The sequence below is a fragment of the Protopterus annectens genome, chromosome 4.part0 (assembly GCF_019279795.1).
Source record: "Protopterus annectens isolate FY-2018-M chromosome 4.part0, PAN1.0, whole genome shotgun sequence".
NCBI classification, from domain to species: Eukaryota; Metazoa; Chordata; order Ceratodontiformes; family Protopteridae; genus Protopterus; species Protopterus annectens.
Window position 1 is genome coordinate 1,062,830,941 of NC_056733.1, and position 20,244 is coordinate 1,062,851,184.

Sequence of the window (20,244 nt, forward strand, 5' to 3'; positions counted from 1 at the left end):
CTAACTGACATTCACATTACCTAGTAATATGTTTCTTGTGGAAATGTTGTTGATATCCAATGTAGGATATCTTCCAGTGTAGCTGTATTGTTGCCAGGAGGGTTATAAGGGACAGTAATATATATTTGTTTATAATTATTTAATATGTGGAAAGCACCAAACCAGGCATGTCCAAGGGTCAGCTTCCTTTGATTTCTCCTGGCCACCTGGTGAATCTGGGCATACTGGGGCAATGCAGCAATTGCCTCATGTACACAGACAACCCTCTCCTCCTACCACCCAACACTACAACCTGAGAGAGATGCACTTACATAGCCAAACTGAAAGCAGAGCTCTCTCCAGCCAAGATTGTGCTAGACAGTCAAGAGGAGAAGGTTAACATCTGCACTACACCTCAAGCAACACATAGCTCTTCTAAACTCACACCACCAACACCCACACATAGCAACACTAAATCCACATATGCGGAGGCCCTTAACTGTAACCTGCCCAAGCAACAAGGACCTCCGAAGCTGAAATGCAAACAAACACCAATCACAACCAAAGTGTCACATAGCTCACAACACCAGTGTGCCACCCAGCAACAGCCCCTAAGGCAACACAATGTACCAAACACTTTAGTCATAGGTGACTCTATAGTCAGGCACACTGATATCCCACTCACCAGGCTGAACAAGGAGAAAATTACAGTGAGCTGCCTGTCGGGTGCCAGGATCTGCCACATAACTCATACACTCAAGTCACTCCACAACAAGTACAAATATGACTCTGTCATTGTCCATGTTAGAGTGAATGACTTGAGATGTACCTCCCTGTACTACATGAAAAGAGACATGGAACAGCTCTTGGATCACCCATGCAGGTATGACCCTAGCCCTGAGTAGCATCCTGTCTTCGCCCAGAATGATACCACAATATAAGGACAGAATGATTGACTTCAACAATTGGCTAAGCTTCTGGTGTCATTCAAAGGGGATCCAGTATCTGTCTGCCTGGGACGACATGATCGACAGACCACGATGCTTTGCCAGAGATGGTCTGCACGTGTCACCTCCTGGGATTCAGGTTACTGGCTAAGGCTCTTGCCACCCCTATAGTGCCTTTTTTAGGCAAAGTTCAAAGGACAAAACCACCACCGTAACAGGTACAAGCATGCAAAATCTGAAGGTAATGCTACTCAATGCTAGAAGTTTAAATCTCAAAATGCACTTTCTCGAGACACTCCTAAAAATGGAGAACTTCGATATCTGTGCAGTAACTGAGACCTGGTTCAAAGCTCCAGAGAGCACCCCTGCAATACCAGGCTACAACTCTTACCACACTTTTTGGTTACCAAACCAGGATCGAAACACTAAAGGTGGAGGAATGTCCATATTCACCAAGGATATTCACACCACCAGGTTAGCAGCCCAACACAATGCATCTGAAATTCTCCAGGTGCAACTAACACTAGGTAAGACTGCAATCCAAATTGCAGCTTGCTACAGATCCCCCACAATGCCCCAAGATTCTCACTACATCTTTTTAAACATACTGGAAAATATTTATATACAACCAAACACCCTAATACTGGGGGATTTCAACTACCCTGCCATTAACTGGGAAAACTACTCATGCACCAACACTTTTACCAAACGGTTCTTGGAATTCATAAATTCCAATGCCCTGGATCAACTAATCCATAGTCCCACCAGGGGCTCCAATATCCTAGACCTGGTCATTACCAACATGGAAAATCAATGCTCCACACCTATGGTCACCCCCTCGTTGGTCAGGTCAGACCATAAGCTAATCACCCTTAACATCCACATTCCACCTCCACCCCCCAGTAAGGAAACCTCCATAAAAAACTTATCCAAGGCCAACTTCATGCTACTCAAGTCAGAAGTTACAAACTTCATGATACCCATGCATACAGGAACTGAAAGTTCGACTGCTGAATCCTACATTAAGGCACTGTACGAGCACATCCACTCATGCATGAATAGTGCCATCCCAAATAGAACCAAGGTGCTCTCCTCCAAAAAAAAGGAAGCCAATCTGGTGGTCCCCTGCCATAAACAAACTTTACAACAAAAGGAAAACCTGTTGCAGAAAAGAGGAAAATCCCAGGATGCAAATACTCCCTTACCAGCCTTAGTAAGAAGCTGAGATCCCTCATAAAATCCTCCAAAGATAGTTATGAAAATAAAATTGCCAAAGATTTCAAAGACAACCACAGGGCATTCTATAACTATGTCAAGAATCTAAATGGCAATGCTCAGATATGCTCTGAGCTACAACAGAATGGCATTAAATATATTGATCCCAAGGATATTGCCAATATCTTGGCAGATCGATTCAGTGCCAACTTCACCCCCCTCTCACCCCCTAAATGGCCCATCTCGATACTGGAAGATTGCCAAATTCTGGTAATAATGGCTACACAGGTAGAAACCACACTCTCCAAAGCTAAGAATACAGCATCCATGGGACCAGATGACATCTTGAGCTGTGTACTACATGAACTACAAAATGAACTGGCACCTCACCTAAGTGTCATGTTTAATCATACCCTCACCTCAGGCTTCATGCCCACTGAGTGGCACACAGCTACAGTTATCCCACTCCACAAGTGGAGGCCCACCTTGGATCCCAGGAACTACCGCCCCATCAGTTTGATGAGCCTGATCTGCAAGGCCATGGAACGTATTATCATGGAACTTATAAACAAAGACATTGGCAACCTTAAAATACTGGACCCCACCCAGTTTGTGTTTGTGAAGGGCTGATCTTGTCTTCTGAACCTTATTGACTTCTTCAAATCAGTCTCCAGAGCCGTGGATGAGGGTAAGGCAGTCCACACAGACTATCTGGACCTCACCAAGGCCTTTGACACCATCCACCACTCTGGAATCATAGATAAACTTACTAAGCTGGGCATTAATCCCTACATCGCTCGATGGGTTGCCAACTGGCTTACTGACAGAACCCACACTGTAAATGTAGCTGACTCCAAATCCAACTCCAGACAAGTGACAAGTGGAGCACCTCTGGGTTCAGTCCTGGGACCTCTCTTGTTTGGCATCTACTTCTCTGAAGTACAGGCCAACACTAAGGGACTCTAGCTAACAAAATTCACAGATGACTGCAAACTGGGAGCCATTATTGAATCCCCAAATTATGTGGATACTCTACAAAAGGGCCTTACAGAAACAGATAATTGGTGCCAGAGCCATGGGCTCAAGCTCAATGCCAAGAAATGTATAGTTATCCCCTTTGGGAAAAAAACATGTACCCGTGAATTATCACATAACTTGGCAGTACACTAAACACCGAAAGTGTGATAAGAGACTTGGGGACACAAGTGGACAGTGGTCTCACCTTCAATAACCACATTCCCACAACAGTCAGGAAATCTTTCTATGTGGCACACCTCATCACTAAGGGCTTTTCATCCAGAAAAAAAAGGAGGTCATTGTCCTACTGTACTCATCCCTCATTAGACCCATTATAGAATACAATGCCCCATTTGGTATGTACCTCTCAAGACATCTGCAACAACTGGAAAGGCCACAGAAATACCTCACTAAAAGAATCACAGGCCTAAAGCAGATGCCCTATGCTGACCACCTTAAAAAACTCCAGCTATACTCTGTCACATATCATCTACTCTGAGGCAATCTCTGCTCAACATACAAGGCCATGTCAAACCCAGAGCTGTTAGACATGCTACACTTAAAGAAATCCCAATCCCTCAGAGCCACACACTCCAGGGATCTAAATCTTGTCTTCACAATAAAGAAAACATACTGGAGGGATAGGTTCCTGACCCAGAGAGTCTCTAGACTCTGGAATAGACTGCCCATACTTGTCAAGCAGAGCGCCTCTTTGGCCCTCTTCAAAAGGAACCTTGATGATTGGATGGGAGAAAGGAAATTCACCTTGGGGATCATGTCAGTCACCCTGCTAGACAGGGGTCCAGGGAAGTAAATAGTGTGGGAATAAATAGCCAGGGAATTGTTATGGCTAGGCTTGTATAGGTCCTAGCGCCGATAGCCTAGTACCAACCTATGAACCTACGAACCTATGAACCAATAAGAAGATATGCCGAACTGACTTTTGGTGTTGGTTTGCTGTAGGGGGAGATGTGGTAAGTACTTTGAAATATTAAAACAATACCACCACCTTTCCTCTTTACAGTCAATTTACAACTGAGATCAATCAGTTTATAGCCAGAACAAAACAAGTAACAAAGAGATGCAAGTAAAACAGATTGTCTGTCATTTCCTGAGACTAAATAACTGGCGTTTGCAGTATAGTCTACTGGTCAAGCAAAAGGGGACAGTGACCATCTTAGGTAGAGGTTCTTTGTATACTTTAAGCTACTTTATAAATAAAATATTCTGTATGACTGTTGTTGTTCTCCTTAATGACCTGTGTCCAAAATCACATTCTTTTCTATTTCTTGAATTACCCCCTTGCTTCATCACCATCCCTTTGCACTTTAATTGTAGTTTTCTGCTTATGTTATGTATAATAGCTTAAACTATGAGGATCTAAAATATCCCTTCAAAACCTCCTTTTTCTGTTGGGAAGATCAAACTATGTCACTTGACTCTTGTCCTCTTCCCCTCCCAAATAAAGTCCTTCAACTCTTTAATTACTGTCCACAAATTTTACAATGGTTGATAAAAATATGTTTGACCTGTGTATAAAACTATAGGGACTGAAAACATTTTTACGGCTTGTATCTTGCTATCCATATCCATAGGCAAGAGCTTCTAGTTTCACCATTTTTATATTATCTTTTATTTAGTCTCTTCCCATATATCCTTAGCTACCATAACCAAATCCTTTTTAATCCATACTCCTAAAAATTCATTTTATCATGTCCCCATAAATATGGATATTGCTGGACTAATTAATGTGTGGGTACATAGTTTAATGCTACAGCCTTTGTTTTATCTTCATTAATTTCATATGCTGAAAAAACATGGAACTGTCTCAGAATATTGCACAATACTGAAATGTCCTTTTCTGGTTCCATCAGGTATAAAATAATATCATCTGCAAATAAATCCAACTTTTCTTGAACACCATACCAATTATATCTTTGAATTTCTGAGTCCCTTATTTTCTTTGCCAGTGGTTCTAAATATAACACAAATAACAAATGAGAAAGAGGACACTCCTTCTTGATTAATTACATACACAACTCAGCAGAGATGAATGCTTCCACTTTGATTTTTGCCTCTGATCCCTCATATAGCCTTCTAATTGACCTTAGTATTTTATCAAAAAATGCAGATACTTCCATTGCCCTACTCATAAAATTCCAGCTTACTCTGTTGAATGCTTTCTCTCCATCAAGACCCACCAATAACAATGGTATTTTCTTATATTCCGCTTCCCTCTGGATCATCACGGTTCTTTTACTATTGTCCCCTCCACAAAACTGCATTGGACAATATCTATCAATTTTGGCATAACCTTTACAATTCTTTTAGCCATTATGGACATAAACACTTTATAATTGAAATAGGCCTGTATGAAGCTGGATCTGATGCTAAATGTGCCTGTATGAAGCTGGATCTGATGCTAAATGGGCCTATATGAGGCTAGATCAGATGGGTCTTCACCGTCTGTAGCTATTACAGCCACAGCAGCTTTTTTCCAAGATGTTGGGGCCATCCATTCTTTTAAAATATCATTAAACGAAACCTTCCAGAGCTTTGTCAGTTTCTTCTCTCCTGACAGAGGTTATACAGACTTATGATTAATATTATAAAGGGCGATTAAAGTCAAATAAACTAGCAGCTTTATGCATTGATACTCAGAAAGCCTTTGATATGATAAATAGAAAATTTATCAATGCAACACTGAAATAATTATTTTCCTGAGGTAATAATTGGTATTAAAACTTAATACACAAATATGAGTTTAAATTCAATACTAATAAACATTTAAAGGAACAGGATGTTTTAATAATAGAGCTGTATAACAGTTAGTACAAAATAAACCAACTATATCTCCCATAGATTTAGTAGGAAAGGATCAAAAATAATTTATATAAGCAGATGATTTGACCTTGACAATTTGAAATGAAAATATATTCTGAAATTCCAGGCTTTTTGCTAGCAGTACAGAGGAATGACATTATAGTATATAAAGTTAACTTTGACAAGTCAAGTATTTTATTTTTCAACCCCTAGCTAAGAATACCAGGGCTAATAAGGTCAAAATTGAAACTTCCGGATAGATAGCTTTTATCAAAAGGATATTGCTTAATGCAGTTTATGTAGTAAACAATGCATATTATATCATTACAAGGAGAAAACACAAGTGAAGCCGCGGTGGTGCAGCGATAGCGTTGTCGCCTCACAGCAAGAGGTTCTCCCGTTCGATTCTTGGCTGGAGCATCTTCTGTGTGGAGTCTGCATGTCCTCCCAGTGGTCGAGTGGCATTCGAAAGACATGCGTGAATGGGTGTACCTTCGTTGAAGGCTGGGTGTCGAGCTGGCACCTCGGCACAGTAAAAATTGACTGCCAATCATTAGCGGACCGGAGTTCCGCTGTGGCGACCCCTAACTGGGAAATGCCAAAAGAAGAAGAACAACAACAAGGAGAAAGCACAAGTGGTAGCATAATAAACTCTCATTGGGGAGCAGGATTTAATGCTATTTAAATGCCTTTTCTGTCCAACTGGACATTTTTTAATCAATTAGTATCCGACAAAGCAAATCTGCTATCAAGATTAAAGGGTTTGGGAAAATTCTTGTGGAGGGGAGATTTCTCTTAGATTTTCTGGTTACCTGGCTACAATTGATAAAGAATTTGCAATATTTGGGTTTAGAGATTTTTATTTTGAGTGGTATGTAATCTCACCATTTCTGTCAAAATGTTTAGAAATGAACTATCTGTGAAGCTAGTTTCTGAGAACATCAGTGATAGAAAATGTCAGAGTGAGCAATAAAGGAAAAATTCTAGATTTAATAATAATAATAATAATTATTATTATTATAATAATAGTCAAAATATTTCAGTAGCTCTTTAATTATTGCTATAAAAACAATTATGATAATGAAAGACTATATACTCGCTGGCCTTTACTCACAATTCTGAAGGTAGGGCAATCCTTTAAAAAAAAGTAATTACTTAATAACAGTTAGGCAAATGTAAACTCTTTAGACAAATCCATAAAAATGTTTTGTTAAAGGAACAGTATCGTATATAGTCTTATAGTTGACTAAATGTAGATATTTGTTTTAAACACATCCAGTACTCCTAATGGTCTGTTTGCTACAGAAGAATTAAAAGAAATGCACTAAAAGAACTTTCTAGACATTAAGTGCCCCTCACAAACAGTAACGAGATTAATTTGCCACAAAGCTGTGTAGAAGGGGACATAACATATGTGTGTGTGTGTGTGTGTGTGTGTGTGTGTGTGTGTGTGTGTGTGTGTGTGTGTGTGTGTGTGTGTGTGTTTAGGAATAAATCTAGCACACTGAAATAAAATTATTCAAACTAGTGTTTTCTTTAGGACATACCCTTTTCCGAATAAAATAAATTAAAAAAACTTGCTCTATTGTCTGTTTTGTTGGCATATATGTGAATAGATCAAATGGTATAATTGTTGGGGCTGTTGTTTATGTGTCTTTGTAAAAGATTATTGCACTATAATCAGGACTTCCCTTTGAAATTTATAAGAAAAGGTATTTGTTTCAGAGACTGCAGTGCTGAAGTAAATGCTGATAGTGCAAGGGTATGCTATAATGTAAGACATTTATCATCCATGGACTACTAAAAGTCCATCTTAGACCACTGAAATCCATCAACAATTTTCATCAAGAGATTGGTTGTCTAATTTGTCATTCACATTTGAAATAGAAGCTACTGTGTTTAATTAAAATGACAACTAGAAACAATCTGGGTCAAAGTAGGACTTCCCCCAGATGTGCCGATAAGTGCTGTGGAAGAAGTAGGGAAGCTATTTACATTTATGCAGATAACTTATGTCTTGGTTGGAACTGAATGCTTAGTTTTCAGTTTTGTCAAAAATAACCTATAATCTGCACTTCTTACAAAACATATTATCAATAAACCTTTGTTTCAAAATTATGCAATGTATAATCAACATTCAGTTTTTATCTCTACATTTAAGATTTCTATGAGGAAGAAGTATGGTGTGTGTTATGAGGCAGTTTGTTTAGCAGATACTGTGTAGATGTTTTTATTCTGAGTGCCATTTAAAGTTTTACCTATTTGAGATGCAAATGCAATAATACATTACATATTATGATTCTTTTTTTTAATATGCTTTTTTCTTATTATTCTTATTGTGTTGGTTGTTTAATGACTACACGGTTATTTGTTTTCTTGTTACTTAAAATATTTGTATATCTGTGGAAATACTGAATAAATAAAGGATGTTTCAAGAAAGAAGTCTTTGATATCCAGTATATACAGATATATGTATGGCAGAGAACATGTATAGTAAAAAAGTGTAACGACAACAAGTTTAATGGTTCCCATTTTCAGGAAAACATATAATTATGCAAATACTGTGTAGCAGCATAAGGCTACTCTTAATATTAGTAATACTAGTAATATTAATAGCACTAGTAATACTCATAATACTCATGGCATTAATAATACTAGTAATATTAGTAATACTAGTAATGTTAGTAACACTAGTAATACTCATAATACTCATGGTATTAATAATACCAGTAATATTAGTAATACTAGTAATATTAGTAATACATGTAATGCTAGTAATATTGCACTACCAATGTACAGTTGTGTAAAGCTCCAGACAGTCTATTAAAGCATTTTCCCATGGGGCTGTGCCCCTATACTACCATCATGAGGCACTTTGCCACCACAGCCCTCCTATTTATACATACTAACAGTGAGATCGCTGTAGCTTGGATAAAGAGGACCACCCTGAGGTACCACAAATGTGATTTACTATATATTCCATTTATCTGCAATGGTAGTTCTGCTCTTCTGATAGTTGCAGTTAACAGTTCTTGAAATTTCACAGGCACCATGGACTGTCACTTGATGCCTTTAATTTGTCTGTTATTCCCTTATCTGGATTTATGTTCAACGTTTTAGAAAGGTCATGATACACAGTCAGCCCTTCATCAATGCTGCTGTTGTTACATCTTCAAATAATGTCACAGGATTCAAAAGGCAAGATCTCCCCTTAGCAGTCTCATACTGTTCCATATATATTTGAAGTAAGGTGCTTTTCATTTTGGGTAAGCTCCATTATGGCTGTCTCTATGATTTTCCTTGATTCTTATAGGAAAACACCAATTATGTTTTTTGGTTCCATGGAACATGAGTTTTTAGTTTTTCTTGTGGCAGCAATCATCATATCTGTAGTTATATAAGCACTCTTCCTACCCTTGTCAATATAGCTCTCTGTCATATGTGTTTGCTTATTGTGAATTTATTAATTTTTTTTCCTGCAACTACATGAGTCAAGTGACCCTTGATGTGTTCCATTAGCCAGATGCTATTATTATGCCATGCCCTAACAGGAAACAGATCCTGAAGGCCGCACTGCCTCATGCTCCATAACACCTTTCTTATTTCCTCAGATGTTATGGTCTCGCCTGTGCATCCACCTCTCCTTCTATCCTTCCCCATCAAGACCAATATTACACTTTTTTTTTTTTTTGGGCAACACCAGTGGGAACTTTATTTTAAAATTCTCACTCGTACCTTCACATTTGTATATTGTTTGACGTTCCCTAACTAGTTCACTTGTTTTCTGTCTCTGTCTTCCACATACCTAAAGAAAGCTATTTTCCTTCCTTGGTGCTTGGCAATGCTCCAACTCTCTTTGCTGTCTTGTTTCTACCCTCCTCGCGGCTCTCATTTAGCTTCCCCCTCCCCTTTTTTTCCTTATATTTTATCTCATTTTCTGTTAAAGCAATTTCAACAACCTAATAAACTATCTTGGTGTCGTTTTCCTCTTTGCCTTTGTAACCTTTATCAGTCCTTGTTTTACATGCCATCTCAAATATCTCCCTTTATTATGTGCTACAACTCCAGCAGTCAAGATCATATTTATTGTTCATTTGTTTGCACTGGTTGACTGGGGAGTTCTGACTGGGCATGACCCCTTTTTGATATCATCCCAGGGAGGAAATGTCCACTGTCACCATTCACATGTTTTCATCAATAGACTTATTACAAAAAGCTGAGAAGTGAGAGTAACAGGAAGAAAAATGCATTAACATATATTCAGTAATTTATACATTACTAAAAATATATTCCAACGAGATCAATAACACTGCAGAAATGTATATGCATGTTACTTGCATGCTGTACACAAAGGAAAGAGCAACATGGAATTCAATAGGTATGCAACACTGAAACACGTATCCAAATTGGTAACTAATGCTGGAAGGATTATTGTGTGTTTATCTGATTGGCTTGAGGGCTTAACTGTGTAAAAGACTTTTATCCTGCTGGTATAAAAGCCTTACATTTGTGTGAGTTTGTGCTGATTTATTCAGAGCTTCCCTGTGCCTGGCATGGTTGCCTGTGACTACAAGACCCCTGGATTGTATCTAAAGCAATTTCTGGCTTTACAAAGCTGATATAATTGTTTTTTTTTTCACTTGTTCTGTCTCAGTGCTATTTAACAGTTCTGTGCTGCATTTATTGATTTGTTTGAATTTATTACTGTTTTCAGCTTGTACTTGTTAAATACATTTAACTTAAAAGTGATTTAAATAAACCACGTTTTTATTCTTATTGTCGCAGTATGGAGCTTTTCTCCCCAGGCCACCACTAAAAAAGGGTTATGCTCAGTTGGACCATCCCGGTTAACAAATGTCAAATAAATAAATAAATAAATAAATAAATAAATAAATAAATACCATACGTTTATTGCTGTACTGCTTTTAGCTCGCTTTAACAGTATCCTGATATTTCCTAACCTCCTCTGACACTTCAAAAGCTATTCTGAGTTTGCCAAAGTTCTCATGAGTTTTCCAAAATATTTATAAGTTTTGTAAAGTTTTTCCATGTTTGTAGAAGTTTTCCCATGTCTGCACACATTTTTCTGTATTTGGGAACATTTATCAGGGTTTGTGAACTTATTTCCAAGGATTCCTGATTCTGCAGGAGTTCTGCCTTTTGTTGTAAAGCATTTAATACTGCACTTGAGCTCAAAATCTGTTTGTTTTACATTTAGAGGGCTTTATTCTGCACTTTAGTGTGAGCAGAGGGTTGATTCAACCCATCCAAGTTGGGAACTGCTAGTGGAAGGCCTAGTGTGTGTTTATCTGATTGGCCTGAGAGCTTAACTGTGTAAAAATCTTTCATCCTGCTGTTATAAAAGCTTCACACACACACACACACACACATATATATATATATATATATATATATATATATATATATATATATGGGTCTACTTTGAATAACCGAACCGCCACTTCACCGACACCCAGAAGATCGAGACGGAACGATCGAACAGGTAGGTGATCGAAAAGGCGATATTCCGACAGCCGAAAGACCGACAACGGCAACGTGTGAGCACGATCCGGTAAGTGTGCGATAGTGACGGATTTAGGATTGGGGAGCGGATAGGTAAGTGTACGATAGTGTGGGATTTTAGGTTAGGGTGTGGAAAAGGTGAGTGTGTGGTAGTGTCGGACTTAGGGTTCCGCTAAGGTAAGTGTGTGATAGTGACGTAGTGTAGTGTAGGGAAGGGTTGAGTGTATTAGGGTTAGTATGCAGGTGGAGTGAGTGTGCGATAGTGACGGGCTTAATGTTTTAGGGTGGGTTAAGTGAGTTAGGGTTAGGGTGCAGGTAGGGTAAGTGTGTGATAGTGACGGTGTTGAGGTTTAGGGGTGGGTTAAGTGAGTTAGGGTTAGGGTGCGGGTTGGGTAAGTGTGCGGTAGTGTCGGACATTAGGGTTAGGGTTTAGGTTAAGGTTAGTGGATATGTTATTGTGTGCAATGTGTAGTTTACGTTTTTTGTGTCGGTGTAATGGTGTTCGGTGTTTTGAATTGTTGGTGTTTGTTGGTGTTGTGTGTTTTCGGTTGTTTGGGGTCGGTAAATTGTGTGTCGGTGAATCGGAAGTTCGGTTATACAAAGTAGACCCATGTATATATATATATATATATATATATATATATATATATATATATAAAACACACTGTAGTCCAATCCCAGAGTTAGTATATTTAAGCAGGGGGGATGTGAGGGGCTGTAATAGTGTTTAAAGTACTTTTTTTCTGATTCGGTGAATCGGCTTTTGCGAAAGTGCACTTTCGATTTAGTACACTTTCGCGGAAGTGGGAGTTTATTTTTCTTGTTCGAGATTGTGAAATTTCGATCTAGAAAACTTGACCAAAATATATACATATATATATATATATATATATATATATATATATATATATATATATATATATATATATGCAAACCTCTCCAGTTTAAAAGCCTCTATAGAAGATACTCTGCATAGTCATCCAGTGTTCATAGCTGCTCAAAGAGCTGTCTGTTTGCACAGAGGGCAGCACCACTGCTGGTCACCCTTTACTATTCTACTGAACACTCTCACTTAGACCTTTAAGTGACTCTCCGCTACTCCTTCCAATCTGCTAAGGAGCTGGTATAATGGATAGGTGCTTCCCTGTTGTCTCTGTTTGTCACCTGGTGGATATGGGCATTCTGAGGTAGTGCAGTAACTGCCTCATGTTCACTGACAGACACTTAATTTTAGAAAGGACAGACATGGTATATGAAGGACATAGATGCACAATGTCATTGCAGGCAAAGCTCTAAGATGCACACAAGAAAAATGCAAACCATTTTGTCAATATTACACCCAAAACACTCACTACCAACACTAAGGAACTAACACATGGACCCACAAATGTGGAGGTACACACATATAATTTACCGAAACCTCCAAGAACTCCTAAAAGTGCATCTCAGTGGCACTGGGCACACTCAAAAAAAGACAGCGCCTCACACAACACATAACTCTGAAAATCATAGTAGCCCCCTTCCAAGCCCATAAGGCAACACACCACACAATCAAACATTCTAGTTATTGGGGATTCCATTGTAAGACATACTGATGTCCCCCTTACCAGGATAAACAAGGATAAGATCACAGTGAGATGTCTGTCTGGCACCAGGATCTCCCAGATCAGACATGCACTTAAGACTTTAAAACACAAGTACCAGTATGACGTGGTCATAGTCCATGTGGGCGTAAATGACCTAAGATATACCTCACTGGACTATGTGAAGAGAGACATGGTGGAGCTCTATGAATATGTATCCCAGGTGAGTATGAATCTGGCCTTGAGTAGCATACTAGCTTCACCAATTTTGATGCCACAGTACCAGCAAAAAATGATTGACCTCAACAAATTGTCTTAGTTTCTGGTGTCACAACAAGGAGATCAAATATCTGGGAGACACAATCAACAAACCATTATGCTTTCTCAAAGATGGTTTGTACTTGTCAGCACTTGGCTTCTGGATACTGGCAAATACTTTATCTATTCCCATAGTGCCTTTTTTGGGCCGTGCAAGCTGTTAAACCTTCCAACATAACAAAAAGTCACTCACAACCACCTAAAGGTACTGCTCCTCAACACTCGTAGTTTAAATAAAAAATGTTCTTCCTGGAAGCACTCCTCACCCTGGCGAATGAAGACATATGTGCAGTAATGGGAACATAGTTCAGAAGGATGGAAAACACCCTGGCTATCAAAGGCTACAATGCCTTTCATACATTTCAATCCCTCAGCTTAGGATAAAACAAAGGGAGGACGTGTCTCAGAGTTCATAAAGGACAAGTACACTGCTAGACTAGTCCAACAACATGACTCACTTGAACTGTTCCATGCCCAACTAACCATTTATTTATTTATTTGGCATTTCTTGACCAGGTTGGTCCAGCTGAGCCGAAGCCCTTTTTCAGTGGAGACCTGGGGAGAAAAACTCCACAAATACATAGACATTGCAATGCATAACGACAAAAGACAAAAATATATAAATATATACGACAAGACTGACAATTTAAGGAAACTCTACAGATTAGAGATATGATATGAGATTGTTAATAGATTCTAAGAATCAGAGATGTGCAGGCTATTACAGTACATAGTGAATGTTACACAAACAGAAAAAAAAGACATTCTTTATCTTCAGTTCTCCTGCATAGAAGCAGTAGGAAAGAAAAATGTTGGGTACAATTTTATGTATTTATGTGAATAGTAAAATGCAGGTACAAGGTAGAGTAAGATAGAAGATGTAGGAGTAAACCAGTGAGTTTAAGTGAGAGAGAAAGGAAGTAGGGTGATACTGGTGAGGGAGGGGGAGGAAGACAGGCTAGACAGAGAGAAGTAAGCTCAGTCTGGGGATGATTACACTGACATAGTCTTATATTGCTTAGGTGGTTTTTAATGCATTTCTGAACTGATATTTGGAATTAATGATTCGAATGTCAAGGCAAAGTTTATTCCACTTTTCAGCTGGTGAATAGCTGTAGAGATTTTTGCCAGACTTGATCTTTGGCTTGTATATAGTAAGGAGATGTTGTTCAGAGCTTCTAAGTGTCCTGGGTGGGGAGTAAAAGGAGATGATAGAGGTTATGCTGGGACAGAAAGATGGCTGGTGCAGTACAGAGTGAACTATCTGTAGCTGAGAGAGAAGGTTATGGGGAAACACTAACCAGTTTAGTTTCCTGAGAGCCAAGCAGTGATGAGAAAAGTATGGGAGTTCAGCAGCAAATTTAGCAATCTTGTTGTAGGTGGTTTCTAATTTAGAGAGGGGTGTGGTTTGTAAGTTGGTGGGTATTTGAGATCCATAGAGAAGGGTAGGTAGTAGATGGGCATGGGTTAGGGTTGTCATGGCTTTACTAGACAAAAAGTTTTTCTTCCTGTAGAGCAGTTCTAGTTTTTGGTGTTTTTTTGTTTTTTTTTTATATTACTGAGTACATGTTGGTCAAATTTTAGCTGGTCATCAATAATGACAACAAGCAGTTTGGTGTGGGTCTCGACCATAATGGGTATGTTATTGTGGTAAGAGATAGAGAAAGAGGGTTTTAGATGATACATTGTTTTTGGTATGCCATAGTTGCAACCCCCCCCCCCCCGTCATATTGTTGCTAGCTACAGATCCTCTAACATGAGTTTGGAAAACCATATCTCCTACCTAAACCTACTGGCATACCTTAACATTCAGCCTAACACCATACTTATGGTTGACTTCAACTACCCCTCCATAAACTGGGAGACTTATATGACCCATAATTCACTTGCTCAGAGGTTTTTGGAATTTGATAGCATAAACATGCTGGAGCAACTATTTAGCTCCCCAACTAGAGGTACAAATGTCTTAGCTCTGGTACTCATGAACATGGGGGGATGCTGCTCACTCCCCTGCATTAACTCCTCCCTGGCAAGATCTGACCACAAAATGATCTCATTTAGTATTAAAACTAACTCAGAACCTTCATCATATTCCAAACCTTTTAAGAACATTGTTAAGGTCAATTGCCTCAAACTAAGTGACAGCTTATTAAATTTCCAAGCCCATCTGAACCCGGATGACACTAAGGCCTGCTCTGTGCTGTACACATAAGCACAGGTGCAACTAAATTCATAGATGCATAGATGAAGCACTACCTGTCTAAGTCAAATCTATGATTACTAGCAAAAATAAACCACTCTGGTTGACCTCTAGCATAAATAGGCTATTCAACGAAAGGAAAAAATCCTCTCCAAAGAGAAGGAAGAGACAAAACAATACAACAAAACAATACAAAAAGACACTCAACAGTCTAAACAAATGAATTAGAGAGCTGGTCAAATCTGCCAAAGCAAACTACAAGGCAAAGTTAGCCTCCTAGGTGAAAGATAACCATAATGCTTTTTTAAATTATGTTTGTAACCTCGGGGGAAATCCTCAGCAATGTACTGAGTTAATCATGAATGGCAACACTTACACTCATCCTGGAACTATACCAAACCTGCTGGCTAACAAGTTCAGTTCAAACTTCTCCCCCGCATCACCTCCTACCACAGCCAAAGAACTAACCACAACCATCCCCCCTACTGGTCATTACAAGAGAACAGGTCCTTACTGCACTTGATAAATCATCTTTAATCACAGCCTCTAGACTTGCTCTGTCCCAGAGAAATGGAGGACTGCAACAGTTGTCAAGGGGTACCTATCATCTGACCCAGGGAACTACAGCCCTATAAACTTGACCAGTTTTATCTGAAAGGCAATGGAGAGAATTATCATGGACCTGATCAATAATGATATAGGAAATCTCCAAACACTGGGCCAGACATAATTTGGCTTTGTCAAAGGGAGGTCTTTTCTGCTCAATCTGGTGAACTTCTTTGAGGGCCTATCTAGACCTGGCCAAAGCTTTTAACACAATCCCCCTCTTGGGGATCATAGATAAACTTACTGCATTAGGCACAATCTCCTACATCGTCAGGTGGATAGCAACATGGCTCACTGACAGGATACATGTTGTCCGGATAGGTGAATCCACTTCCTATAAAAAACTTGCTACTAGCAGTGTCCCACAGGACTCAGTGCTGGGACCCCCCTGTTACTTCTCTGAAATGAAGGCCAATGTTAGTGGTCTCTGGATCATCAAATTTGACAACTGTAAGCTGAGAGCATTCACTAAATACCCAAATTATGTTGACATCCTACAAGCAGGCCTAAGAATGACAAACAACTTGCCAAAACCACGATCTGAGACTAAATGCTAAAAAATGTGTAATCATATACTTTGGTAAATCAGATATCTGCAAATTATAATATTGATAGTACGCCCTAAAAGTAGAATCACTGGCAAAGGACCTGGGACCACAGATACGTAGTAACCTAAACTTTGACCACCAAGTAGCTATGGTAGTGAGGAAATCCTTTTGTGTAGTTCAACTTGCAAGTAAAGGCATGGAATCAAGATCAAAGGAAGTCATACTGCCATTGTTCTCGGCCCTCATCAGGCTCATAATCAAGTATGATACCCCCTTCTACATGTACCTAACCAGGCACTTACACCAATTGGAGCAGCCCCAGAGGTTTCTCACTAAAAAAATACAAATCGTAGAGAACATGCCTTATGCGGCCCGACTTACCCTATTTCTTCACTCCGCCTCATATCATTTTGAGAAGTGACTTATCCCTGACCTACAAGGCATTCTCTGATCCAGCTCTGATGAAAATGTTACATATTTGCAAGAAAAACTATACAAAAGTTTCGCTTTCCATGGACCTGAACCTTATTTGTGACTCTAACAGAACTTGCTGGAGAGACAGATTTGTATCCGAAAGGCTACCTTGTCTATGGAATAAACTTCCCATCTTCGTAAAACAAAGCCCGTCCCTCGCTCTGTTCAAAAAGAATTTGGATAAATGGATGAGGAACTATAAATTCACTCCAGGAGTACTGCCCATGTCCCTTATGAACAGAGGCAGCCTGTAAAATGATTCAGGGCTCCAACACCCAAAGACCCCTGACCCTGATACTATGCCATCCCATATCTGGGGAATTAAGCTATAACCTTGTCATATCCTGGGTATTATTGGCTAGGCTTTTAAAGGCTCTTGTGCCATTAGCCTAGTAATCACCTATGAACCTATGAATATGCAATCAAGTATAAAAGATCAGCAACAGAATTCAAGTTGATTACACACATACGTACAGGCTATTTACAAACAATATTGTTATAAAAAAAGGTTAATTGGCAGAACTGAATAATATCATTCTAGATAATTAGCAATTCCAGATCCTGGTTTTGATGACCAGGCCTCATTCATTTTCAAGGGACAGCATGAATTACATGTTTATTTGGTCATGGAATGATGTGTAGAGGAGTGGGACTTTAGACTTGGGACTTCCCCTATGTCAACAATGCAGTCTATATGACAGCAGTAATTAATTACATCTAGCAATTAGGAAGCTCAGATGAGTTTCATGCGTGCTAGGATAATGGTTATAGCTGGCTTTAGTGCATACTTTTATAGCTTCCGGTTTTCAGATTACTGGATGCATTTCCTGTGTTTTTATCTGTTCAAGCAGTTGCACTCAAATTTACAGCATTGCATGATCTCCAGTATAACATAGCATTAAATCTGTAAACAGCTAACAGGTTTTATTGTGTAGCCTTGGTCTGACTCTCTCATTCTTCGCTTCATACTATACGATTATAGACAAGTCACTTAACAACCTAGTGTTGTTGTATTGTTCCCCCAAAGGGATCCTTGTGCCTTATGGACTTACCTTATTAACAAATGAATAAAAAAATTTGGATCTTGAAAAACATGCCGTTAGTCCCATACCTCTCAACTATCCAGATTTTCACAGATTTTTGTCTCATATTTTTGGTCTGTTTCTTCTAAAATTTGTGGTAGTCTGGCAAATCACTGGAAAATCATTGAGGACTAAAGTCAGAAAATAATGGCAGATATCTGAGTTTCAGACTTCATATCATTCAGAAAATTCATGCGAATGCAAATCAACCTTCTAAGTTTGTAAGAGTGATATTTAAAATGTGTCACTATTTTTGGACTGTTGTCCCCTCATTATTGTTGGCTGCTCTCTACAAAAGTTATTCCTTTAAATTGTCATAGAAATAGTTGTACTTAGCATCATCAGCTTAACCATGTTAGTTTGCAAATTAATGGTCAGCATAGAGAATTAATAATTTGGAAGTGTGGGTTTAATTACTAGAAGGTCTTAGTTTTTATTTAACTTTTTGAAATAATATTTAAGTGCTTTTTTAAAATAGTGTCCACTAGATGGTGCCCAAAGCACTGCTTTCAGGGAAGGTGCCCCCCCCCCCCTCACACACACACACACACACACACACACACACACACACACACACACACACACACACACACACACACGCACACACACACTCTGACCTATATTTCTTAAAAGGAAGTCTGTAGTTTCTCATTTAGACATTAAGTATACATGGCCCTTTTCATTTTCCTTGAAGAGATATACTGGACATTTAACGTTTGTTGCATACAATAAATAACATGTGGGATAGAGATAACATACTGGAGATTTTTTTTTATTTGCTGCATACTGTAAAGGAAATGTGTGATATATTTGTGAAAGAGTATATTCTTTGGCCATACCTCTCTTATCCTTGGCTGCCAGATATGCGTTGTGTTTAAGGGTAGGGTCCAGTTTCCATAGATTTCATCTATGAGAAAAAAAAAGCAAACAGATAAGTGATAACATAAAACAAAAATGATGCCCAGAGACAGGAACCATTCAAGTTGTCAGCATAAACAACTGGCATGCAACCATGAAGAGAAGATATGAATTAATGCAATTTTTGTGATACCATCTAGGTGAAAGGTAATTGATAACGATGCCAGTTGCTGGTGTGATAGTGATTTCAAAGCTTCAGTATTTTTTAAAATATATTTTAATCATGTCTACAGTTACATTTTGTCTATATACTTTATGCTTCTGAGGGGATCTTAGGTGCTGTTTAGTGTATTCCAGCTTTTAACTGCTGCAGACTGGTGTAGGATAGAATTGCCTGAAAGGTTAGGCCACTGTGCTGACCATGTATTGTCACACACGTAATCAATTATACTACACTAACAAATGCACTTTCGAGACAAGACAATCCCTCAATCAGAGCTGGATCATGGTTAAATGTGGCCCTAGTCAGGGTAATGGATCGGGCCCTCCATACACAGCCCCGCCCCAGCCATTCCAGTGTCCCATTACTTGGCTATTTCTCTCCAGTTACCATAAACACTGTTCAAACAAATCAGTGTGCATAGTATATTCTTCTTTACTTCTACAATTATTGCAGATATTTGGATTTAATTTAAAACTTTTATTTCAAATTTTGTAGCACAAATATTGATAGACCTTTGTTTAACAGAACAATACAGTTTCACAATGGAAACAGAGTTAGCATTAACAGTAAACGTCTCTGCCCTTGAAGCTCACATTCATTTGAATGGCATTGTAACCCACATTCAAAGAAAATACATCTGTCTAGTCTTGGATAAAGTTTACCTTTGGGCTGTTTTCAAACCATAAGCCCCTTACACACATTTTTAGGACCATGAATACATGCATGTGTTCTTTTATTCTCTTTTCTGATTGCATTAAATTATATTCTCTGTATAATAAAGCACCACTTGTTAGACTGTGTTTTAAGTCTGTAGTTTTGAACAAATTTTCCAGTAAGCAATGAACAAA

General features: G+C 38.8%; 1 protein-coding gene across 1 annotated transcript in view; it reads right to left on the reverse strand.

Moving 5' to 3' along the window:
- SLC23A1 (solute carrier family 23 member 1) overlaps positions 1-20,244 on the reverse strand; it is a 505,682-nt gene that overhangs the window by 425,192 nt on the left and 60,246 nt on the right. Inside the window, exon 4 of the mRNA XM_044069843.1 lies at positions 19,155-19,222. Within this exon, the coding sequence (XP_043925778.1) occupies positions 19,155-19,222 (68 nt within the window). The remainder of the gene's footprint in view (positions 1-19,154; positions 19,223-20,244) is intronic.